This window comes from Epinephelus fuscoguttatus, linkage group LG6 (assembly GCF_011397635.1).
Source record: "Epinephelus fuscoguttatus linkage group LG6, E.fuscoguttatus.final_Chr_v1".
In the NCBI taxonomy this organism is placed as follows: domain Eukaryota; kingdom Metazoa; phylum Chordata; class Actinopteri; order Perciformes; family Serranidae; genus Epinephelus; species Epinephelus fuscoguttatus.
Genome location: NC_064757.1, coordinates 28662224 through 28685804, shown reverse-complemented (window position 1 = coordinate 28685804; position 23581 = coordinate 28662224). Strand labels below are relative to the sequence as shown.

The following is a 23581-nucleotide window of genomic DNA, read 5'->3' as shown; positions in this document are numbered from 1 at the left end:
TATCGCTGTCAAGACTTAAATCATGTGAAAACTGAGCTACACCAACAGGGGATCCATCTAGTCAGCACAGGACTGTGCACTATAATCCTCTTTTCTACACTAGCATGTGAGAAAACATGGAACTCCTAAATCATGCAAGTATATATGAGCATAAATCACAGTAAATTACAAGTCTTAAAGTTACAGTTAAAGGGACACTTTAGCATTTTTTTTTAACCTTGTCCATTAGTTCCCCTGTTTTCATGTCTAAATGACAAATGGAGACAACTATTTTTGAAGGTGGTCCATTATTGAGAGACTGCTCTAGCCACAGCGACAAAACAGGCTGCAATGTTATCCCTATGGACAATTGTGCACCGCCACTTTAGGTCCACTGAAACTGTTTGTTTTTTTGCCACTGACAGGTTCAGATTGTGATTGGAAGTGCCTGACATGTGCAGGTCGACCCAGGGCCCATGGGTCCCACGTTGCGGGTTTCGGGCGGTGGGGTCAATAAGTGACAAAGCACCGCTGTGAGTAAGCTCCAGTGACATCGTACAATAATTCAACTTCCACCTTCTCTTCCCCTCTCTGTCTCTCCATCTGCCGGGAATGCTATTATATAGATGGAGTGTACTCTGTCAGCCAGCCGCAACAACCATCAGCTGACAAAACAACCAACATTGGCATACATGGCAAAAGCCAAAGTGACGTTTACAATGTGATTTTATGTAAGTCTGAATGACGTCCAACAGTTCTCTGTCATATCAATCTCCCTTAACTTTTTTGTGTTTGTGTGAGCCACGTGGTCATGGCAACATAAATACTGCTCTCGCCGCTGAAATTTAGTGACAGATATGACATATCTGCCGGCTCTGATAACTGTCAAATGTTGTACAGACTTTGCCTTCTTGGTGCACTACAGGTGTAAACTGGCGTGCTAATTGTACAAACCCGCAATGGACTAAAAATGTTGTAGATTCAGGTGAAAATGTGTCTGGTGATTGGTTGGGGAAAATCGAATCTCCCTCCCCAATGGTAATCAGACTGGAGGCAATGTCAGGGTGCTTTCACACCTGCCTTGTTTGGTTCAGTTCGTTTGCCCCCTAAATGCGGTTTGTTTGGGCAGGTGTGAAAACCGAAATTGCACTCAGCGCGCACCAAAACAACCGGACGGAGACCTTCTTGAAGAGGTGGTCTTGGTCCGGTTACAAATGAACTCTGGCACGATATGTTTGTGGTAAGAACGTGTTCTGACCTCAATCCGAACCAACTGCAGTCACATGACACACTGTTTGGGTTAAACATGAGCATGTTACAGTCCTGGAGGAATATTAATGTGCACCTTCTCCTGTACTGCCTTAATATGCACATTTGGCACATCCAAGGCATCAAAACATTGTTTTCTAGTTGGAGCCGCGTCTTGTTTTCAAACTGTATGGTTTGCCTAAAATGAACAATGACAGCAATATAGTCCACAATGAGCAGCGCTAAAATCAGCCTGCATAGTTGTCCCTCCATTGTGACATTTGAAAGTGTCACATTTATCTTGCAAGTGTACTCTTCTTCAGTGTTTTGTTTTCTTCCTGGATTTTTCCCGCATGGAAATTCCGAACAATCAAGAGCAGCTTTCTCACACAAGGCATTTGATCTGGTCTGTTTGTAAATATGAACACGAACCAACTCTAGGCAATTATGCAACTGTGTACCAAAACTAGTCCCTGATTCGGACCAAAGTAAGCAAACTCTAGTTCTGAAAGCACCCTCAGACTGAAGATGGAAACAGAGTGTGACGTGTTTACAATTCCGTCTGATATCAGAGAGTCGAGTATTAGTCACAAAAACATAGGAATATAGAGTCCACGTTGAAAAATACCAAAGTTTTGTCTAACAAATACTGTTGGTAATGAAGAGAATGGAGAACTTTTCCAGGTGAATTTGAAACACTTATTCCTTTCAGTCGGTGACATTTCACCACCAATATCCAGGGAGTGTAAAATACATCACTGATCACCTCTGCCCCCAATTTCCTAATAATAGTCTCAAATTGGCAGCCATGGCAACAACTGGATGCAGGCGTTGTATCAAAGATCCCTTATCACGCATTTAAACATGTCTGTCAATTCTAATTCTATCCAGTCCTAACACTTCTCCAGTGATTACTTTCTAATGGCTGACTAGTGCTAGCTGCTTCGTGCCTGTCATTCAAATCGATGTAAGTGGAAACATGATCTGAAAGCTGAGGGGCTGCGCACAAAGACAAACAGGTCGCAACAACTAAGTCCTCATCAGAATCAACTGTCTCTCTGTGTGTGGTCCTCACCGCATAAACAAAAGCAAACAACAGGTAGGGGACAATGACCTGTGAAGGCTGCACTCAAATGACATTTTAATGTGTATTTCTGCCCACAGTTTGTTAATCGAAAACAGTTTATTCAGCATTTACATTTCATATTATTCTGCTCAGATTATTTTTATGTCTATGGCAAAATCCTTCCTCCTTTAAGAAGCATTGCTACATGATATAGTACTATAGTAAATATTTTTCTTCCCCTGTGCTAACTTTTCTTTAAAAAGGCATACACATATTGGATACATTCCAGCTGAGCTTGTTGCAAATGGCTTTTAAATAAGCATCACTGATTACGTTCGATGCTGCTGAGCATCATTAGGTTTGAATCATTAGAGTAGACCCTAAATAGTACGAGTGCTTAGCTGGTATAAGTGGCGAATGCATCACCCAAGAGAGGACTAAAGACTGTGATAAAGTTCTTCAATTTTGCTACAACTCTTACATTAGCAAATTGAAAGCACGGGGTATTAAATTTGTATCGAATTATACTGAGCAATATTTTTACGCCAGTACTGAGAAATGGGTCATTTCATACCAACTCACCTAGAATCCCCAATGAATGTAAAAGACGTTCTTGACAAAAAACACATCATGTGAAAACTTCTTTTAAATTCATGGGCTGGTGCAAAGTCCTCCAGCTCAACTCCAAATACTTTGTACTTATGAATTTTTGAAGTTTGGCCCTCAGAGCTACATTTAATCATTTTTGTAATTCTTTGTATGTGTATTCAGCTTCAATGAACTTTCCATTTTAAATGTTTCATGTTTCTCTGGCTTTGTCCACAATCTAACAAGTGTAAGAAATGCTCATTTACAGAAATGTATTATATGATAGAGTAATATAACAAGTTTAAATATTTTATTTATCTGCACGAATATAAACCATTTCATTAAAAAGTTTCAATGCAATTTAAAGAAATTCTTCTTGGGAGAATTTAGAGTTACAATATCTCTCATGCAATATCATTTTTTTAATGTAGGACTAAGTAACTTCAGAATAACAAAAAAAAAATAATAATTTGCAGTAGCTATAGGGTTTTGCAAAGTGCCATGTATTTAGTAAGATGTTTTTACATGCATTTTACATACATCTGCTTTTTCCAGAAAATCGAGTACCTGAACTAGGAAAAGTTAAAAATTATGGGTGAATTGGCTTAAATAACCCACCTGACACTTACAAACAATTTAAGTTTCATAAAACATAGATTTCTTCAAAAAATAGATGGTTGAATAAAAACTACAATTAAAGGTAAATAACTGCATAAGAATTAAAAAGTAATAATTTACTTACAGTATCATGCAGAAAGATAAATACACACATGTATGCAAGCAACAGCCACGTGTACATCTTAATCTTTGAGGGTTGCGTGAAAGGTCTGAATGTCTGAATCAAAAATAACAACTTAAACTTTAAAGTACTTAAGCAATGCAAGAATACTGGATTCCTGCGAACATGATGTTCTTACTGTGAGAAGACACTTCTACAGCCATGCTTACACAAAATGTGGGCGCAGCAGATCAAGCCAATAAAGTTGTGCATATTGATTTCTTACAGTCCTTGTTCTTGTTGCTTTGCCATCGTAAAGCAAACTGTCAGTAATGATGAACTGGTAGTGCAAAACGAAAAGGGCTGAACAGGAGGTTCTGATGACTAAAGCAGTCTTCGGTGAAAATGGCCTCATGGCTGTGCATGTTAAATACAAAATCAAACATTGTAGTGTCCTTAGATTGCACAAAAGTTTCAGAAAGTAAGAAGTATGCCTCATCAAAGGACAAACAGGTTTCATTCTTTGAATGCATTAATGTGCGATCACCGAGAGAAAAAGCAGTTGACCGATTTAATAAAAATCAATCAGTGAGGTGAAAAAGCAGTCTGTCGAGGGCTATACTAAAGTTATCAGAAACAGATGAACAATGCAATCACCTGAGAATGGGAAAGTTGTCATTTCCAATGAGAGCACCGACTGTATTCTGTGTTACATGATATGTTGTAATAGCAACAAAACTTCTTGGACAAATTATCCATCCCCTACTTTAATGAATGGATGGTAAATGAACTTGCACTTGTATAGTGCCTTTCTAGCCCTCTGACCACTCAAAGTGCTTTTACACTACAGACTGCAGGTTTATTAATGACGGAGTCAGGTACCCCATCCCACAACGATTTATAAAAAGTGCCTAACTGAATACTTCCCTATACATCACATGCATGCAGCTGTTTCACAGCTCTCTAGCGGTGCCTTTTCGCTTCATGTCTTGAAGCAGATTCCCAACAGTGTGATCTACTGTACAGCTGCACAAGGCCCTGATTACACAAGATGCATTTTGCAACCACCCCATCACCTCCTAACATTCCAGTGTAATGCAAGCTACTGTTTATTTATTACAGTAACTAGTATCTAGTTCCTAAAATGTTCAGGCTGAGGGTACTTGCTGTAGCTCTGGTTGAGGGTGAGAGGATATCAGTCAATATTTCGCTGGGCGTAAGGAAACGCAGATCTGTGTGGGTACATGACACCCTAAAAAAGAGGGTGGAACACGAGGAGTACCACCAGTTGGTCCAGGAGCTTCGCCTTGACGATGGCCGTCTCCACACATATATGCTCCACACACATGCTCTTTCTGAAGCAGGTTGTGAACTCTGCAACTGACTGCCTCCCCTCTTCCAACCCGACACCCCTCTCCCTCAAACTCACTCCCCTTGTCCCCTTCAAATGATCTAATAGTTATTATTTTTTTAAAAACAGTTTTGCTAATTGGGGTTTCATTTACTCATCAATGGTCAGAAATATACAGAGATTTCTGTTATATAAGGTAACACAGACTCACTGTATTTATTGTACTCAGACCAGTTACGCTGTTGTGTGTGGTCCCCCCCACCAAGACCTATTCTGAGCCAGGAAAAACCTGAATAATAAACGCAAAACAAAGCTTGTAAATAATGAATGTGATAGGCCACACTTATCTGGCAGCCTCATTTAATCACATATTTAGGCGACATTGTTCTGGAATGAGCTCTTATCTCCTGTCTCCTAAACATAATAGCTAATTTGTGGTACTAAATGATTGCTGGAAAAGCTTTATCAAAGTTTACTTTTTTCTTGTGATTGCTGATTTTTCAATGATGCTTTTGTTCCCCCAAAATCTGTTAAGATTTAGTATTTAATACCAGTAAAACGTACAATTTAGACCATGCATGACTTTAACTTCATATTTTGCTACATGTTATAGAAAAAAGATGATATCAAAGGCAGCTATAGACGAGATATGAACCTCTTCCAATTTTAGATTGTATGTGAAAAAGTCGATTTGTCATGCAGCACTTAACCAGCCAGGGCTGTCATAATCAATTGCTGTCGGAGACCAAGGACGTGGGCGTAACAAAGGATTTCATGCCTGTCTATGTCTGTGATTACATTATCTCATTTGGAGAAAACTGAGCTTCACAAAATCTTGATAAAAACATGCGTCACTATAGAGTGAGATGGGACATCACAAGAAAAGTGTACCATTGAACCCCACAGTGACTCCTCTGAACCACTTCAAGAGAAGTTTCACTCAGAAAATGAAATAAGAAAACTCTTTTGATGGCCAGTAAAGAACTTTACTTATTTGCTCTTGTTCTGATTGTTCTTGTACTTTTGGTATTGTCTTTCTGCACACCTGTCACATTTAGATGAAGGATGTTCTTTATCTCACAATATAACATGCTGGTTTTTCTCAGTTAATTTTGATCAAGTTTAGTCTAGTCTTAAACAAATGGTAACGTGTTTTGACATCATGGGAGACTTTGCACAGAGCTTTTTAAACAGCCAATCTGTAGGTACATGAATCTCACATACTTTGATTACTTTCAACCTCAGATTCTCTTCAGAGCTGCTGCATGCTGTATTGTGAGTATCTGGCAAGAGAAGTGACTGTTTTAGTGGAAATCTTCTACCACTGCAGGCAACAGTCTTAAAAACATTCACACCAACATGGTGTTGTTTCCTTTATTAATTTCATCAGGGGAAACAAAATTAGAGCAATGCTCTCTTTAGCAATGGTGCCCTGCAGATGCACAATCAAAATTAAACTAAGCACTACAATGTATAAAATCAACAGGGTGTATGCCTCTGCAAACCAGTTTGGTTGCAGTTAACATCCAAGTTACGTGGCAGTTGACAATGCTTTAATTATGGAAGATCTATACAGTCACCATAGTTTGAAAGTGGGCACCCAAAATTTGTGTCACCAAATCAGCATCTGAACAAATGTCTCCCCTTTCCTTCCTGAGTTACGACGGTGAACGATGGCAAGAAAAATGTTTGTGCAGAACATGAAATGACCTTTTGAAAATAAAAGGTCATCATTATTTTATTCTATTGGACTTTTTTTTGTGAAATGTTGTCATAATTTGTGTACGAATTCTTGAGTTATGGCCAAAAGCATGTTTTGTGAGGTCACAGTGACCTTGACCTTTGAGCACCAAATTCTAATCAGTTCATTCTTGAGTCCAAGTGGGTGTCAGTGCTAAATTTGAGGATATTCCCTCACGGCCTCCTTGACATATTACATTCACAGAAATCAGAGGGATGCAAAGTCACAGTGAACCTGACCTTTGACCAACAAAATCTAACCGGCTCATCCTTAACTCAAAGAGGACGTTTGTGCCAAAGCTGAAGACAAAGTGAAAGATGATCTTCACGGGAGTGTGATGTACAGATGGATGGATAGCTGGATATGGACAATCCAAAAAAAAAAAAAAATCATTAATGCCTTTGGCCATGTCTACCTCTGGTGCAGCGGCATAAATAAAACAAACAAACAAACAAACAAAAGAAATTAACAACAAACAAACCAAAAAAATACATAAGTACACTTCAGCAGAACAAAGCAGACATAATAAGAAAAACAGGAGCACTCATTATATAAAGCATCACTAAACAAAAGTTTAAACTGTTGCTGAGTCAGAAATTTGTCCAGTTTAATGGAGTCCTGAAGCTTAGTCCACCTATGCAGAGCGTAACAGTTAAATGTATACATATATATTATATATATATATATATATATATATACACACACACACACACACACACATATATACATATACATACATACATACATGTACACATAATACTAAGGATAGCTTTGAAAATAAAAAAAAAATAGAAAGTGCTGTTCCCTTCAAATACTAAGTGATAGCCACCTTTTTGTCTGTCAGAGGATACAATGAAACTGTCGCCTGTAATAAATCTAATGTCAAATGTAAGAGAGCTGAGACACACACCATTAAATGGCTTGAAGGTATGGACAGCAGCATGCATGTAAATTACACCTGCATAGTTTCTCAGCCCCATAAGCCACTACAGTTCTGGTTAACTCTCATGGTCCCACACATATTCAAGTAATCATGTACACATAGGCACAAGTGGATCCAAAAACCTAACTCATAGAAGCAGGCAAACACAAGCACAGAAAGATGTCTAATGCACTTGGTCAACCTGATCATTTACAGGTTTAAGTCTTAAATCCCTTTGCATGTCCCTGAGAACAGACTGGGGCATCAAGATCAGAAGAAGAGGTTGTAAGTTAGACAGAATATAAACTCATAGAACACGTTTGAGTGGTTGTGTAAATCTGTCTGTCTAAAAGTTGTCCCTCTCACAACACAGTCTATCTCCTATCATCACACTGCTAAAGTATGCCTGCATTTTGCATATATGTGCATGCTGTGCTGCTGTCACATTAACTGTGGCACCCATATGGCATAATAGCTGCACCATATTATGGCTATAGGGTAAAAATCTGTTATCAAACTTTTTAACAACTAATATTCTCTGTTTCAGAAGCACAGACCTCCCTTAGTAGAGTAATTCCACCAGTTATGGTCTATAAAGACAAACAAAAGCTGAGTAAATAATTTGTCAAGTATGTCTCTTCACTTCCCCCCCTGATTCGCCCCAGTGTCAGCTGTGTTGACAGGGTGGATGCTATCCACTTCTCACCAGCTCAAAGCCCCATCTGCACACAGACGAATGACAAATGCCTCTCACCTGTTGTCAGATGGTAGGAGGGAAAGCAGAGCCAGCGACGACAGCTTCCTCCTCTCTGGCTGAGTGATGTTGTCCATGCGGTCGACCCACATCTCTATCACATTGCCCAACAACTGGTCCATCTGGTGAGGAGAGAGGAGGAAGGTGGACAGGAGGGAGGAGAGATATGGAGGGTTAATATAGAGGAGGAAAACAGAAAAACAAGTAGAGTGGTGATTAAATATAGAAAGAGGTCCAGACAGAGTGATGTAAACGGTGTTTGACAACTCAATTTTATTTTAATGTTTAAAAATATGAGTCTACCGCTGTCTAAAAGTGAGCAACTGACCTTCTCTGTTTGTTCTGCCTCATTTACCTCATTGCTTTGTCCTTTATCGTCAAAAAGAAGGGGCATGATGGAGTGACAACTTAAAGAGACAACCTAAGGTCTTTAATTTATTTAGATTAAGGCAGCAATGCCAAAACAAGGCAGAGTCAATGTTGCTTTAGGTCAGAAAAAAACAACAATGCCAGGGCTTCATAGTGAAAGGGGACAGCTCTAAATTTTAGGGCTTGAATAGGTTACCACTTGCAATTCCCTGGCTCATTAGTCTTAGCATCGTTCTGAATGATTCCTCTTTAACAGGCACTTTGCGGTTATGTCTCTCACACACATTCTGAGGGGATTGTGCTGAGGAGACAGAAATGAAGGGCAGGCATGGAGTCTCACCTTCTGGCTGCACTCAGAGGCCATTTGAGTCAGCAGAGAGGAGAAGAAACTGGAGTTCTGGAGCAGGACACGGCCCATGATCCCTAGGTAGGTGGACATCACCACAGGATATCGCTGTACAACACACACACACACACACACACACACACACACACACACACACACACAGAGCAGTGTGAAAACACAATCAGTCATGAGGATGCAGAAACATAACCTTGCACAAATGCTTTTACATTATGCAAAGGTCATTAAGCATGATAAAGGGAAAAAAAAGATCCACTGACACAGCAGAATCCTTGAAAGGGAGCCTGTGAACCTTAACTGAACTAAAGGATCAATAAATACCACTATATAGCCTCCATATGAATTAAATAACGATGAGGACAAATTGAGGGAACATGCAGGAACAGGAATCGTGTCTTTATAGTGAGTTTTTAGGGTTTAATAAGGTAAAATGTTTAAACACTCAGCAAAAGAAGATCTAAAATGAGAGAAAATGCAGCACACGTGGAGAATAACATATCTTTAAAAGTCTGTCCTTTTATATGATTCCAGTCCGTGGAGACGTGGATGTAAAACTCACCTCTCCGTCCACAATACCTCTGAAGACAGCTGGCAGCAAGGGCTGGAACATCTGGGCTCCCAGTATGGGGCTAACCTTTAAAGCTATCTCTACCACCTGCAGAGACACAGGCAGAGGAGGGATGAGAGACTGTACTCAAGGCGGGGAGTAAGGAAGCAGAAACAGAAGAACAGTGCCAGAGAGGATGTGTGTCAAACCAGAGACAGTAAGGGTCAGAGGCAGGATGATGTAAAGACGGAGCAAAGTGTGGGAGGACATACGGGGGGCAAAAGGGAGTTAGCAGGAGCTTCTTTTCGGAGAGATAATAACAGAGTGCAGAAATCCTCCTTTTAATTGGGGGTTTGACCTACAGTGTGCGGCAGGCAAGGTTAGTCCCTTAAGTTTTAGTTTCCCAAGAAATTTGAATGAGCTCTCTGTCAGGCATTAAAGCCGGAATAAAGAGAATACTTGAGTTCAACAGCTTAAGTACAGCAACAAAAAACAAAGCCACAAAAGCCCTGTTTCCAACGCACACTTTCGGTATGGTACTTTTCGAACCATAAGCACCCCTTCAGACATGGTACCTAGACCCTAGCGTTTCCACCGCAAACAGTACTCTTAAATGTGGGCGGGGTTGTTGTCACTCACTGCCCTGTCCAGCACTCACTGTATTTCCTCATTACCAGTGAAATATAGGAAGTCAGCACCTCATTTATCGTCCACAGAACAGGCTTGCATGCCGACAGCAACAGCAACAGCAACATCCTACCTTCATGAAGGTTATAATATTCAATATGAGAAAGGATCAGTGATGCATGTGCTTGCCCTGATAATCAGAACAATATTGCATAAACAGGCTTCAACGGTGTTTTTGCTGGTTTTAGTTGCCCCTACACAATTTGTTTTCTTGCTCTCAAACTTAAGGCAAACTTCACATTACGTAGTTGGACCTTCGCCCATACCCAACTAAACTCCTGTTTGCAGGACAGTGGAAATGCTTTTCAGCTTATAAACTACACATTTGCAGCTCTTAACAGAGAAGAGAAGGACGCCAAATGGCTCACCTCTTAGTTAATTCTACTTGCTGGATACATTAAGTGATTTGTTATATTTACTAGCATGACATGACATTTTCCATATCCTGGAAAATAAGATCCTTATTGTTGAGCCCTACATAACATATATAATAATATAAGTGAGGAAATCACTCTGAAAGGACAAGGACTAGATTCAACCAGTAAAATACTACTCCAGCCCCATTTGGCTTCCCATGACTAGACTATAACATAAATCCAGACCACACCAACATCATGACACTGTCACATTACAAATGGCATTTTAGCAAATTAAAGCCTCAAACAAGAATATTTAACTCAAAGGTCAGAAACCAACTCGAAACACAGAGACAGACACTGAGATGCTATATCTGTCTCTGCAAGTGTGCATGCATATGAACTTTTCAAAGAAATCCATGGTGATTACTCTGATCCCTCTGTTCTCAGGGTGCCCATGTGTGGTGAGCTGTTGTGTGCCTATGTTGTGTAGGTCGACAGGTTTATTGTCTGCTTGCTCTCCTTTCCCCAGAACAAAGGATTAGAAAGAGCCAGATGTGCAGTAATGCCACTGAGCTTTACTAAGCTAAAGCTCAGTGGTCTTAGGAATGTTCTGCATACATATACTGCTGAATCATTGCAAACAACAGGTGCATACAGACATGCACACATGTATACACCTACTGTAAGTCTGAGAGTAAACCAAGAGAAATGATGATTCAATAAAGATGGTCCTGCTCATCTTAACCTATAATTTAACATGCCCATTGTCACAACAGTCGCACATGCAGAGCACAGCTATAGTGTTTTGGCTTACTGTTGATAGCATCTAGTAGAAAATTACATAAAAGTGCCAGTATTAGGGGAAAAAAAAATCACAGTCACAGTCAATTATCTTTGAGGGAAAAACATGCTAACATCCTGAGGCTTCATGTCACTTTGTATTATTATACAAAATTGAGCATGGCTAAAAACAGAAAGGCCACGAACTACATGACACTCGGCTTGTGGTGCTTGAAGCACCCAAAAAAATACTTTTGAAAAACTCAACAGCAATGTCTCTTTCCAGAAATCATGACGTGGTTACTTGAGATAATCCACAGACCTTTATGTGAGCAGTTTGGTGTAGGAACTATTTTCTTTCTACTAAACTACACCCACCAACCGTATCACTGCGCAGAAGAAAGCGTGCATCCTCTGCTAGCTCACCTAGCACCACTGAGGTAGCTAACGTTACATCTCAGCCGAGGAGGATGCTATTAACGTTTACATCTTGGGCTGTCACGAGCATGAGCCTCTCATCCATGAGTAGATGCACTCATCCTTCTTCGGTGTGATATGATTGGTGGGTGTAGTTCAGTAGAAAGACTGTTCAATTTTAATTATAAAGCCCAATATCACAAGTCACAATTTGCCTAAGAGGGCTTTACCACACGCGACATCCCTCTGTCCTAGGACCCTCAGAGCAGATAAGGAAAAACTCCCCAAACAAACCTTTATCAGGAAAACAAATTGAAGAAACCCCAGGAAGAGCAACTGACGAGGGATCCATCTCCCAGGCCAGAAGTGCAATATATGTTGTTTCATGGAGGAACTATTTTCTTTCTACTGAACCACACCTAAGCACCACGTATCACCTATCAGAGCAATGCTGGTAAAATGTGGTCAGAAACCAAATTGAAAACTGACATTAAAAATATTTGTTGTACAGATAAAACTCCAAATTACTTTTTTTGTGATGAACGTAAGGTTCATTGGATTTAGTTAACAGAGTGTCTCTCAAATCCATTATTTTGATGTTCAGCTACAAAAGGTATCTGACCAGACAGAGATGAAGAGAAGGCTGTTTGAGGTACCCTCCATAACACTTCTCAAATAATTTATCAGTAGTGAAAATATGGAGGCACCTCTTTTAACCGGGTCTCATATCACAAGCAGCACTGCCTGTGTCTGTTTATGTCTGTGTATACAGCATTTAATGCCACTTCCCATGCACCTGCTATTCACCGGGCAGCCCAGACAGAACAAACAAACACTGTGAGGGAACTTAAGAAGGGAGGATGAAAAAATGAACCCTGAGGAAAGACAGGCAGAGAATAAACAGAGGTAATATAGTTCTGTGTGTGAGGGGGAGGGAGTGACAGTACCTTGAACACTTGGACCTGTCCCTCATTCGTGATGTCTTTGAGCAGATCGCAGAAGGCTCGACACAATGATTCTGCATAGTTCTATAGGGTGAAGAATAATCATATGTATGAGCACGGGGAAGTTCTATACATGTGTGGATTATGTGCTAGTATAAAAGTGTGCGCGTCTCACCTGCAGGAAGTCTGTGGCAGACAAATATAAGTAGGCATTAACGATCTGAAAGCAGGTGCGCAGGTTCTCGGAGCTCAGCTCTGAAACAGAACATCAGATGTTACACTTTAACAAATCGGATAAAAGGGTTTAAATGATGGAGGCAAGCAAGGGCGGAAACACGTGGCAAAGAGGAAGGAGAAAGGTATTCGTTGATATATGACCCTGCTGGACAAGGCTGATCAAAGGTACAACGCTTTCAGACTGCACTGCATACTGGATGGATGGTCTTACTGACTTTGTCCCCTGAGTGTTGTCATTAAAGATGTGTTTTACTTTGAAAGTTCCCAAATTAATCCACCGTGACTCATAACTGGATAAAAATATCACATAAAAAATCCATGGGGAGGGGGACTAATCTTTAATGTTAGTGCAGAAATTAAACCTCAGTGCTTACACCAATGAAATAATTCAACAATAAAGTCCAGGGAAAAAAAGGTGTAGTATCCATTTTGTTTTTCAAGATTAAAAGATAAACTCACTGGGTATGTGCAACTACTTTGGAGCTGTGCAACGAGATTAACTAGAGTAAATATTGTCCATGAAAACACCATCAAGGACGAAAGATGTTTCTTTACTTTGCAACAGCTGCTTCTGTTGTTTTATCATAACATCCTCTGAGTGCATCTAAAGAAAATTCAGGCAACACAAAAAAAGAAACAAAACCATCGTGGTGATTAAAAAAAACAAAACAAAACAAAAAAAAAACTACTGGATGAGCCTGTTTTAAACCACCCAATTTAAGATGCCCATGATGCAACACATGAATATTGCAGTAAGAGCTTTACATGCCTTCAAAAAAACCCCCCAAAACTCAAGTGTCTGCTTTTCTGCCAGCCTTAATGAGAGGTTGTGAGTATCTATTAAAAAGAACTACAACCTAAATTATTAAACATTCTCACATTGCCTCTGCAACATCATTATCCCAGCATTAAATATTTTCTGCTTTGTCTCTGGTGTCTGTCTGACCTTTGCTGACTACGTTCATGTTAACACAGATAGAGTGAAGCCTCGCATATCAGTGCTGGATGAGACCTGTGGGTTTGCTGTGTATTCAACGTCTATGAAGTATTTTTTTCACACTGTGGCGAGTTATACGGATTTAAAAAACACACAAAAAGCATGTGTTTATTTATACTCAACACCAGCAGGGAAAAGGGTTGTAACTGAGGAGGCTGTATTCAAACAGGATTACAATACAACCATAACCTGGGGATAAATGTAACAGTAGAGACAAAAAACTCAAGGGGACGTGAATGGGGGATGTAGAAGTGCAACAAAAGAGGCTGGAACATTCTATCATCATAAAAGAGCAGATATGCTCTAAAAAGCTCGGCAAGTGTAACCTCAAAAACAATGCCCTCTTTAGGCATTTTGTACATATATGGTAATGCACTAAAAGAGGAAAAATGCCCTCGAGGCAACACAACCAAACACACAACACTTTGAACCATACACAGGAGGCTGCAGTGCGAAGAATTGACTTTCGGCCAGTAAGTGTGTGTACACGCTGGAGTCTGAAGCCAGTGTAGCACCATGGCTCTAACTGTTAATGGCCTCTTGATCCATGGAGCAGCGAGAAAACAACCCTCACTGACATGATTAGTTGTGTAATAGGTTTGGTGTTACAATCAGAAGTGGGCACTGAGCAAACGATTTGCCATATTCTGTACTGTACACAGTATTGAGTGTGTGTTCCATGCTCGTGTGTGCAAATGTGTTGGGAAGGAGGGAAGATGGCTCTGAAAATTGAGCCAAATTTCAAAGCATTTACATCAGATTGCCAGGCAGCTGAGCAAAAGTTAAGTTTGAAAAATAAAAGAGGGGTACGTGAGAGGAGGAAGACGATGGTGTTGTGGGTGAAGGCTTCAGATGAGCAAGGGAGAAAAAGTATCATCCAAATATACAGCATAGGTGATGAGAATGAGGACATGAGCAGTAAGAGGAGGTCACAACATACACCCCAAATAACACACACACACAGCAGGGTATAGGTTTGACCGTAATATAAGCTGGCATGGTAACAGACCTTAACACCCTGAATAGCTGCCGTGTGACACTTAGAAACACAGACACAAACACACAGACAGGTGAGAGGTGAGGGTGAAAAGAGGGAGGACTAAGAGACAACTGATGGACGGACAGGAACTAAAACACTCACACACACCTGCATGCCGACACTAACACCCTCAAACAGTCACCCACATGGCATCTATGCAAACACCGAGACTGTAACATCTGCATGAATAGTTTGAATGTAATACGGGATGACAGTGTAGCTGACTCTAACACCTAGAATAGTTGTTTACTTCAAACAAGTTGACAGGGTAGCTAATTCCAACACCCAGGATAGCAGTTACCTCCCTGCGAGTACACAGGGGCCAAAGACTGTGGATATATAAGCCTGTGAATACATACATATATAAAACATAATGAGTTAAAGCTGCTAAAACTGTTTTTTACTTTGTTTGTGTCTAAATGAGGGGGGTGTAGGTATAGTTTTTTTTCCAAGAACTTTTTTAAAGACCCACCAAAGGAGTGCCAAGATAAATGCCAGGGTTATCTATCTATCTATCTATCTATCTATCTATCTATCTATCTATAAGTGCAGGGGAAAGAGTATTATCCATGCATGGTAACTACCTATGTGCCTGTTAGGGCTGTGTGTTTGCAAGAATCTGTTGGTATGATAAATATCACAAAGGCTATCAAGACAATCACTTCTGTTGGACGATATATTGTCCCAGAAATAATTGCAATGAACAATATTATTGTGATTTTGAGACCATTTTATGTCAGTGATATAATGATAATAAAATAGAATTATAACGCAAGCTCACCTATCAAAGAACAATGAACTTTTAAATCTTGATAATATTCAGACATTGGACTGAAAAAAACAAAAAACAAAAAACCTCAGTTTGAGTCCTAATTCGAAATTTAGCCAACAAAAACAAAATCAAGTGATGCCTGTTGCGACTAATAGACAAGCTAAGTGAAGCTCCGGGAGCAGCGCAGCTACCTCCATAATCTGGCCGGTGTGTTTCTGTAGAAGGACGGCCTGGGAGCTGGGTGGTTTGCTGGTGGATTTACTGAGTGGAGGATTAACTTGTTGGAGGGTAGAACTACAAATGACTGACTGGCTGGCACGTTGCCAGAGGCTAGCAAGCTAACGGTTATCAGGACTGTGCCTCTTCACCCTCCAAAGTGCAGCTGCAGGCTAGTGGTAAGCTACACTGTGTCACCTTCAAGGGGTAGTTTTACTTCTCTTCAGACTTGCACAAGTTGGCATGGGCGGAGAGAAAAAAAAAAGAAGAATCACTGTGTCCTCATAATTTCTAGGACAACACTCCTGTTTATTCTGGCGTAATGTTGGTGACATTCCTATGTAATGGGCAATATCAAGGTCACTAATGAGATCACGGTCATGTCCATTGTACGATTAAGTCAATAACATAATTATCATGACAGGCATACGTACCACGATACAGGGGGTACAATTTAATGTAGGCAAGACAATACTTTGTGACTTTTTTCAAAGTTTAATTTTACTAAAACTGTCATAGTATAAAGAACACATCATCGTATGCAGAAAATCTGAGTAGAAACATTTACTTTTTAATGCAGTCAGAACAGTGGCATCTACATTTGTATTTATCACAGTCCTTGTAACACTAGCTATGTGTTGTTTGGTTGGAGTGGAAGAGTCAAGTAACGCGAGACAAGTTACAACACTGCTGTCTAACACGTGGGGGTTTAAACACAATGCAAATGAACCACTGTCAACTATTAATTAAAAATCGATAGTGATTTTGAGAATTGAAACAGTATCACAACACATAATATTGCGACACTCAAATGTATCATTACCTTCTTACACTTCTAGTGTCTGTAATGTGTCTCTTTCAATCTCGCTTCCTCTCTGCTACTTGTTTCTTACATTACTAGTTTAAACATCAACAGTAAACAAACTCTCATGCCTACTTCAGGATTTATTTAAAAATATAACCTGAACTCAGGCCATAAATATAGAGCTCACTGAGCTGCAGCAGCACTGGATCCTTCTATGAGCATGTTTTATGGGTTCATGAAAAGAATTTCTCCCCACAATCAGAGACCTGAAACATCAAGTGCATTTATTCAGCCAGCCTAATGCATTGTTCCTCAGCGTCAGTGCCTTGTTAGTGTTGTACAGAAGCCCAAATTTGCAGTAGCTTAGGGGGATATAGTTACGTGTTATTTTCAACCGTATTGTCTCTTTCCAAAGCTGAAGTTTAGGACAAACTTTCTTTTCATAAAGCTCCCAAACCTTATGAAATCTCTCTTTTATCAAGGCTTGTACAGGTAAAGATTAAAAGTCACTGGTGGGTAGTAAGAGAGGAGGTCCAGTCAGACCATTCTGGTTCATACAGGTGATATTAATGTTGATGTATGCAATATGTTTTCTCCAGCCATCTGCCAGACTCAGTGAGGTAATGAAGGTAATGTATGCTGCCATCTGTTATCTGTGCAGGTACATAATGTATTCCAGGGGCCTATTTAGTCAGTAAATCAGCCCACATGAATATTCAACAGTGCAAACATAGTATGGAGCAACATTACGCTAAACTCATGCGGTGTGAGGTCAAGTTACACGAGCACAGATCAAGAAAAGACGATGATTGATTTCAAAACACAATCAGCCACAGAGACGTGTGGAAAAAAACAGGAGCAAGAAGATGAGTGATGGTCTGAAAAGTCACAGTGACATCAAATGTGCAGTAAAACAATTGTTCTGATGTTTCCACTGTCATTGTGTGCAGTAAACTGCAGCATGGGTACAGGAATGTGGAGCATCATGGGCAAACACAGAGGGAAAAGATGAGAGCTCCACTGCAACAAATGCTTCCCTGTGATCAAGCCAGACCGTTTATTTTTCTAAAGAATAAAGCAAAGGCAACAGATTGCTTAACAGTGGGTGAACAAGGACACACAGCGTCATCTGACAAGGAAAGCACGACAGGTCCGCAGTCCTGCAGAGGGGGTGAATAAATGATCATGGTTCTTTGTCGACACCAAAGTGGGTACATTTAGCGAGGGCAACTTTTTTTCTTGAAACCTACTTACAGGCTGCATTATCAGCACATTTATTATGTTGACATTCTCAGTAGGAGGGCAATAGATGTTGTTTAAAATGTGACTTTTCAGTGTTTAGATCCCTCAAATCTGATGGGAATTAGTTAAAACAAATCCTCTACAGAAGTTAGGTGTTTGTTTTTTTTTTTTTTTTTAACTTAAAAAGAAAAACAACTTGCAGGCCCCTGATCCTGATCCGAGTCCTTTAATAATGAGATTCTGCTGATATCAAGTCACTATCCGATACCTCTATTTTCCTAGCTATACAGCTGCACAGTGCACATTTCAAGTACTTTTTATTTCTTACAAAATAATAAACCTTCCCTTTAATCTCTTTGGCCTTGTTGCCACCTTGAGGGATTTTTTCTATCCTTTTAAGAGAGTATCCTTCAGTGTTTGTTGCTTCGCTACAGCCTGTGTCTGAGCCATCTGAATCAGCTGTGTTCCACTGTTAACTTTCATCGTCCTTTTTTTGTGGGCATTAATAAAGAAATTATTCCTTCAGGCTTTTCACCTCCAACAGGTAAACTTCTTTTACCTGCCCTGCAGTGGAAAAACACATGCAACAAAAATAACAGGGGACTTCAGCCATGGATCAGCCCACTGCTTTTAAACTTCATCACTCAAGACAAGCCATCACCAGTCACCAGACACACCTTCACGCAGGTAAACCTGTTGTAATGGAAATGCAGTCTTGTCGTGCTGGGCTGATGGCCCACACCAAGCCAAGTCAAGCCAAGCAAAGCCAGCGCATGACTGTCGAACAGGGCTATCTGTCTCTCCTGTTTCTCTCCTGAGCAGGGCGGTGACACACCATGTGCCATAGATGACAACAAAGCAGTTTCTCACACTGAGCTGAAATGAAATGAGAGCTCGTAACTCTGGTAAATAACATAAATAAAACATCTCATTTTACATTTCTGCTTTCATTTATGGCATGTAGTGTTTTCCCCAGGCGGGGCGCAGCCCCTGCTCGCTTATGGGAGCTCAACAGAGTGGAGGGGAAAGAGAGGAGAGGAGAGAGGAGCAGCAGAGAGTTGAGGGGTTGACAGCTGCACTCATTGTGCTGCTTTGTATGAAAGCTTCACGAGTCCAAAAAAACCCCCCCAAAAAACAAAAAAAACAAAAACACCAGCTGACGTAAAATAAAGAATAATAAAGGAGGCTCAATATATCTGATCCTATTCAGTTAGAAAACTCCTTAAACGACCCAAAACCTGATCTTTGAGATCGGACTGGGACATACCTAAAAAATGAGCAGTTAGGATCTACTGTGCATATAGAGAACACCTGAGACTTTGGTGTTGCATGAGTACTTTGGAGGCTTATACTGACATGCTGATGCTTTTTGTGGAAACCAATATCCCATCAATTTCAGTGTACCTTAATCCAAACGTCTCTCAAATTAGAATATGAGGTCCAATTTTAAGACCTTGAGGTTGAGACAGTGATACAAACAATAACTTACTATTATTGAATTACACATAAAACTTTTTTTTTTAATGAAATAAAGGCTGCAAACGCAATACTGCAGCAAGAGTCAACAGTGCATCTCATGTGTTCACAGGCACATTAAACATTTTCCTCCTGTGCTCAAGGTGTGCTAGACCAGATACTGAAATCCACTCAACAGCCACTGAAATCCCTTTGTTGTGTCCTGAAGGTAAATAGGGCAAGCGAATAGCTGACACTTTCATCCTCAAATATTATGAGATCAGTTTAACTGAAAGTAATTCCCACTGGCCTCACAATAACAATAATTCACAGCATCAAGAAAAATATGACACACGCTTGTTTACGTAAACAAAGAGACACCCACACTGGAACACACCCTTGAGAAATGGCAGTAAAATACACTTGCGGAGAGAAGCATCATCAGGACCACTTAGACAAAACACAAACATTCCTATGTAACCACCAAAATATATACAAGTGCTGAGTCAACACTATTGACTGTATAATGAAGATGGACATCGTGCAAGCTCCCTAAAACATCTCTATCACCCCCTGGTGGCTGGCTGCAGTATGGGTCATAAAGCCCGCCACTTCAATGTTGGCAAATGGCACATGGGCGAAAAAATCAGAGTACATGTCAAATATTTTTTCCCAAAGATGTTTCCTGTCATTTTAGGTACTTACTGTCACACTTATGTCATTCAAGTCTTTATTCATCTGAAAAGTTTGTTTAAAGCCAATCATTTTATGCTATCAAAGGGGGGGGGTTGACGTCATGATTAACAGCTGTGTGTGCCAATCAGTGTGCTCACGATCAATGATGCTGCTTTCAATTGGACAGACGGCAAGAATTCAATACCATGGAGATCACTACTGCGCCTTGTTTAAATGATGTAACCAATGCAAGATAGCAGCAACTGTATCGGGATACTCTGACTTCATTTTTTGTCTACTGAGAGGAAGTAGAGACCTGTCCATTTTCTTCTACAATCAAGAGTCGAAACAAATGGTCGTGCACTATCATAAACTGATCAGTAGATTACCATAATATACAAGCAACAAATATAATCTGGACACTCTGGTCACAGCTCTTCATCATGTTATTTAATTGTGATTTCAGAAATTAAATCATTTTTGTACATTATGAAACAAAACAGAGGAGAAAAATAAATGCGTAATCTGTGGTGCAGATTTAAAGCTTTCGGGTTTGATTTAAAAGTAGTAAGTGTTGAGTCAAGTCTCACATCATTTTCATATCACAAAGCATGGGGGCTAAAAAAAAAAAAAAAAAAAAAAAAAAAAAAAGAAGAAGAAGCTGGTAAGCTACAGTAAGTGGAACCCCAGAGGCTCATTCATATTGTAATAACATCTGCCTTGATCCAGACTGTAACTGCAACAAACAGAGACTACAGGAGGAGGCTTTAAACCACTAGTGGCCTTCAGCTGGTGGCATATGCCTCAACAGCTCTCATAGCAACCCTCCAGCGACAGCTGATCAGCATCTTATATCATTGCTTTGAGGCGAGATGCCGCCAGTAGGACTCCACAGGCCCACAAAGACACAAACGTGAAAGACCACTTTATAAGTGAGCTACAAGCCAAACCCCCAGGCACAGATAGAAGGCTACTCCAGATCAGATAGCAGGGAGACTATATGAGCCTGTACTGACAACTGTGACAAAACGCTAAATCTGGAATGAAGTGTGACCTTGGGATGAAGAGCCCCAGGAGAAAACCTTAAACTGACTGGCGCTGTTACATGAAGAAAAGCATCTGTCTGTTATGTACTATACTGCACCAGCTACAGTAGCTTTTAGAAGAAAATAGGGCTTTATTGCCACTGATCGCTCCCAAGACGGAAAAACTCCTAAAGAGTTGGGTGGGGATGATGGTTATAGTAAGAATCAGAGAAATCAGAAACATTTGTTTCCTGTTTTGTTTATGTGCGCTACATCTGGATGTGCGCTACAGGCTAGTGCTGCCCCAGTTATGGGAGTCTTTTGTGTATTATTGCACTTGATTCCTCACCTGCATTTTTCATGCCTTATAAGCGTTTTGCTTGTACTTTTGTCCCAATTTTCTTACTTTGTTCTATTTTTATTTTTCTACAAACAAAATTGCAGGCAATGGTTATATGAAAAGTACAGGTGAAGAATCCACTTTTACAAAGTGTTGTTATCGGCAGGACTTGGCATCGATTGTGGCCACAGCACTGGAGCTGAGGGGGGAAGGGCTGTGTTAACTCTGGCAAAGAGGGGCTAATCAGCAGGTACAGCTCCAGAGAAAACAGGTCGCTTCTGTTGTGTTTGTGTGTCTGAGCTTACGGTTTCTTTTGAGCATGTATTCACAGGAATCTTTTGTCTGGACCGCAACAGCAGGGCCAGCCCTATAAACAAGAAAGTCCATGACCGAGACTGACTGATAAAGTTAGGGCTGAATCCAAATGCCCACCCCCTGGACTTGCAGAATGAGCCCTGGTGGAGTTCAGCTGTAAGTGATGTGACGTGTTTACTGTCATCATGTAAAGTCTATGAGGGCAGAGACTGCAAGCGGCTGACAGACAGCCCTGGAGACAGTTTTACTTGTTGCCGTGGAAACGTTCAACTATAGCTGCTGTCATATTCATATATATGTCATATAAGTTGATGAATAGTGCTGAACTCATCTGTCCCTGCAGATAACAAGATATAAATCCCATGTATAGCCTTTTTTTGTGACCAAACAAAAATGTATTAATATATCTCTACATAACAGGCTACAGGTGTTCAAAAACAGAAATGTTTGTACATAAAGACAGGACTATAATTCAATAAATTGGGCATAACTGACATTAGAAACCTTCTTTTGTTGATTGTCAGCCATGTTTTAGGCTATTAGACTGTGCAACCTGATAAGCTGCAATAATAAAATGCATTTTCAGTCTCTCTACAGCCTAGATTTCTACATATCCCTGTATCATGATGTGGTTGAATATTATTTCTGGCCTTCACAATTCAAGCAACATTTTAGCCCTAACTATAACTATTTTACACATTCATACGTTTTTTTTCTGGCAGTTTTAAAACCCACAATGTCACGTCTGTATTGCAATGAATTGTGAGTTATTAAATCAGTGAAGTCTGCTGAAGTCTGCACCCCAAGCGGACTCTCTGGAAGTCTGCAGAAAGTCCACTCGAGGCCCCTTATGGACTGGCTGAATTGTGGATTCAGACAGCCCTAAGCACTCCCAGACTTCCCGGGAACTTGCCCGCAAAATTCGTGAGTCTGCAAGAGTGGTGAAGTGTGTTTGGATTCAGCCTTACACCATTAGTCGACCGTTGCTTCCTGTGTCCATTTCAAATTAAAAGCCCTTGTTTCAAATTAAAACATTTCATACAGTGTCAAGCCATTTACTAGGTTTTTGACCTAGTTTTTTATGTTTTATACATCATGTAGACAATATTTTGAGTGTTCTAAAAATATAAAATTACTCCACTCTAAAATATCTTGTTACAAATTACATTAGAATTTTTTTTAGCCGTGTCAAATATCAGTCACAAACACTAAAAGCCACTGAAGTTTGTATATCAAATGCAGTACAAGTAACAGAAATACTGCCCATCTCTGATCACTGTTGTGTAAAGAGGCTTCACACACAAAATCAATCTCGTGTGCCTGTGTACTTGAGGATTCTGGGGGAAATAATCACTCAAAAGATGAGAATCACTCCCATGTAAATTGTTTTACAGTTAGTTTGATGTTCAATTCCAGATTTATGTATTTAGACATTTATTACTTTGACTCAGTAGTTCAGTTGTAATAAAGTAAAAGACTGTTTGTTCCTGTTCCAAACTATCCTTATAATCGGCCTAAAAAAATCCAGTATCGGTCGACGTCAAATACAAATATACACTCGGTGTCCAAAAAAGTAAAAACAAAACAAGCCTGATTATATTGCAATCCCATTTTTGTTATGAATTCAAT

General features: G+C 40.1%; 1 protein-coding gene across 1 annotated transcript in view; it reads right to left on the bottom strand.

Moving 5' to 3' along the window:
• The window catches only part of ipo11 (importin 11), a 187434-nt gene that overhangs the window by 49317 nt on the left and 114536 nt on the right, over positions 1-23581 (bottom strand). The window contains exons 23-27 of the mRNA XM_049578323.1: positions 13010-13089; positions 12838-12918; positions 9660-9755; positions 9077-9190; positions 8368-8489 (exon numbers count right to left, since the gene is read on the bottom strand). Coding sequence (XP_049434280.1) covers positions 8368-8489; positions 9077-9190; positions 9660-9755; positions 12838-12918; positions 13010-13089 — 493 coding nt within the window. The remainder of the gene's footprint in view (positions 1-8367; positions 8490-9076; positions 9191-9659; positions 9756-12837; positions 12919-13009; positions 13090-23581) is intronic.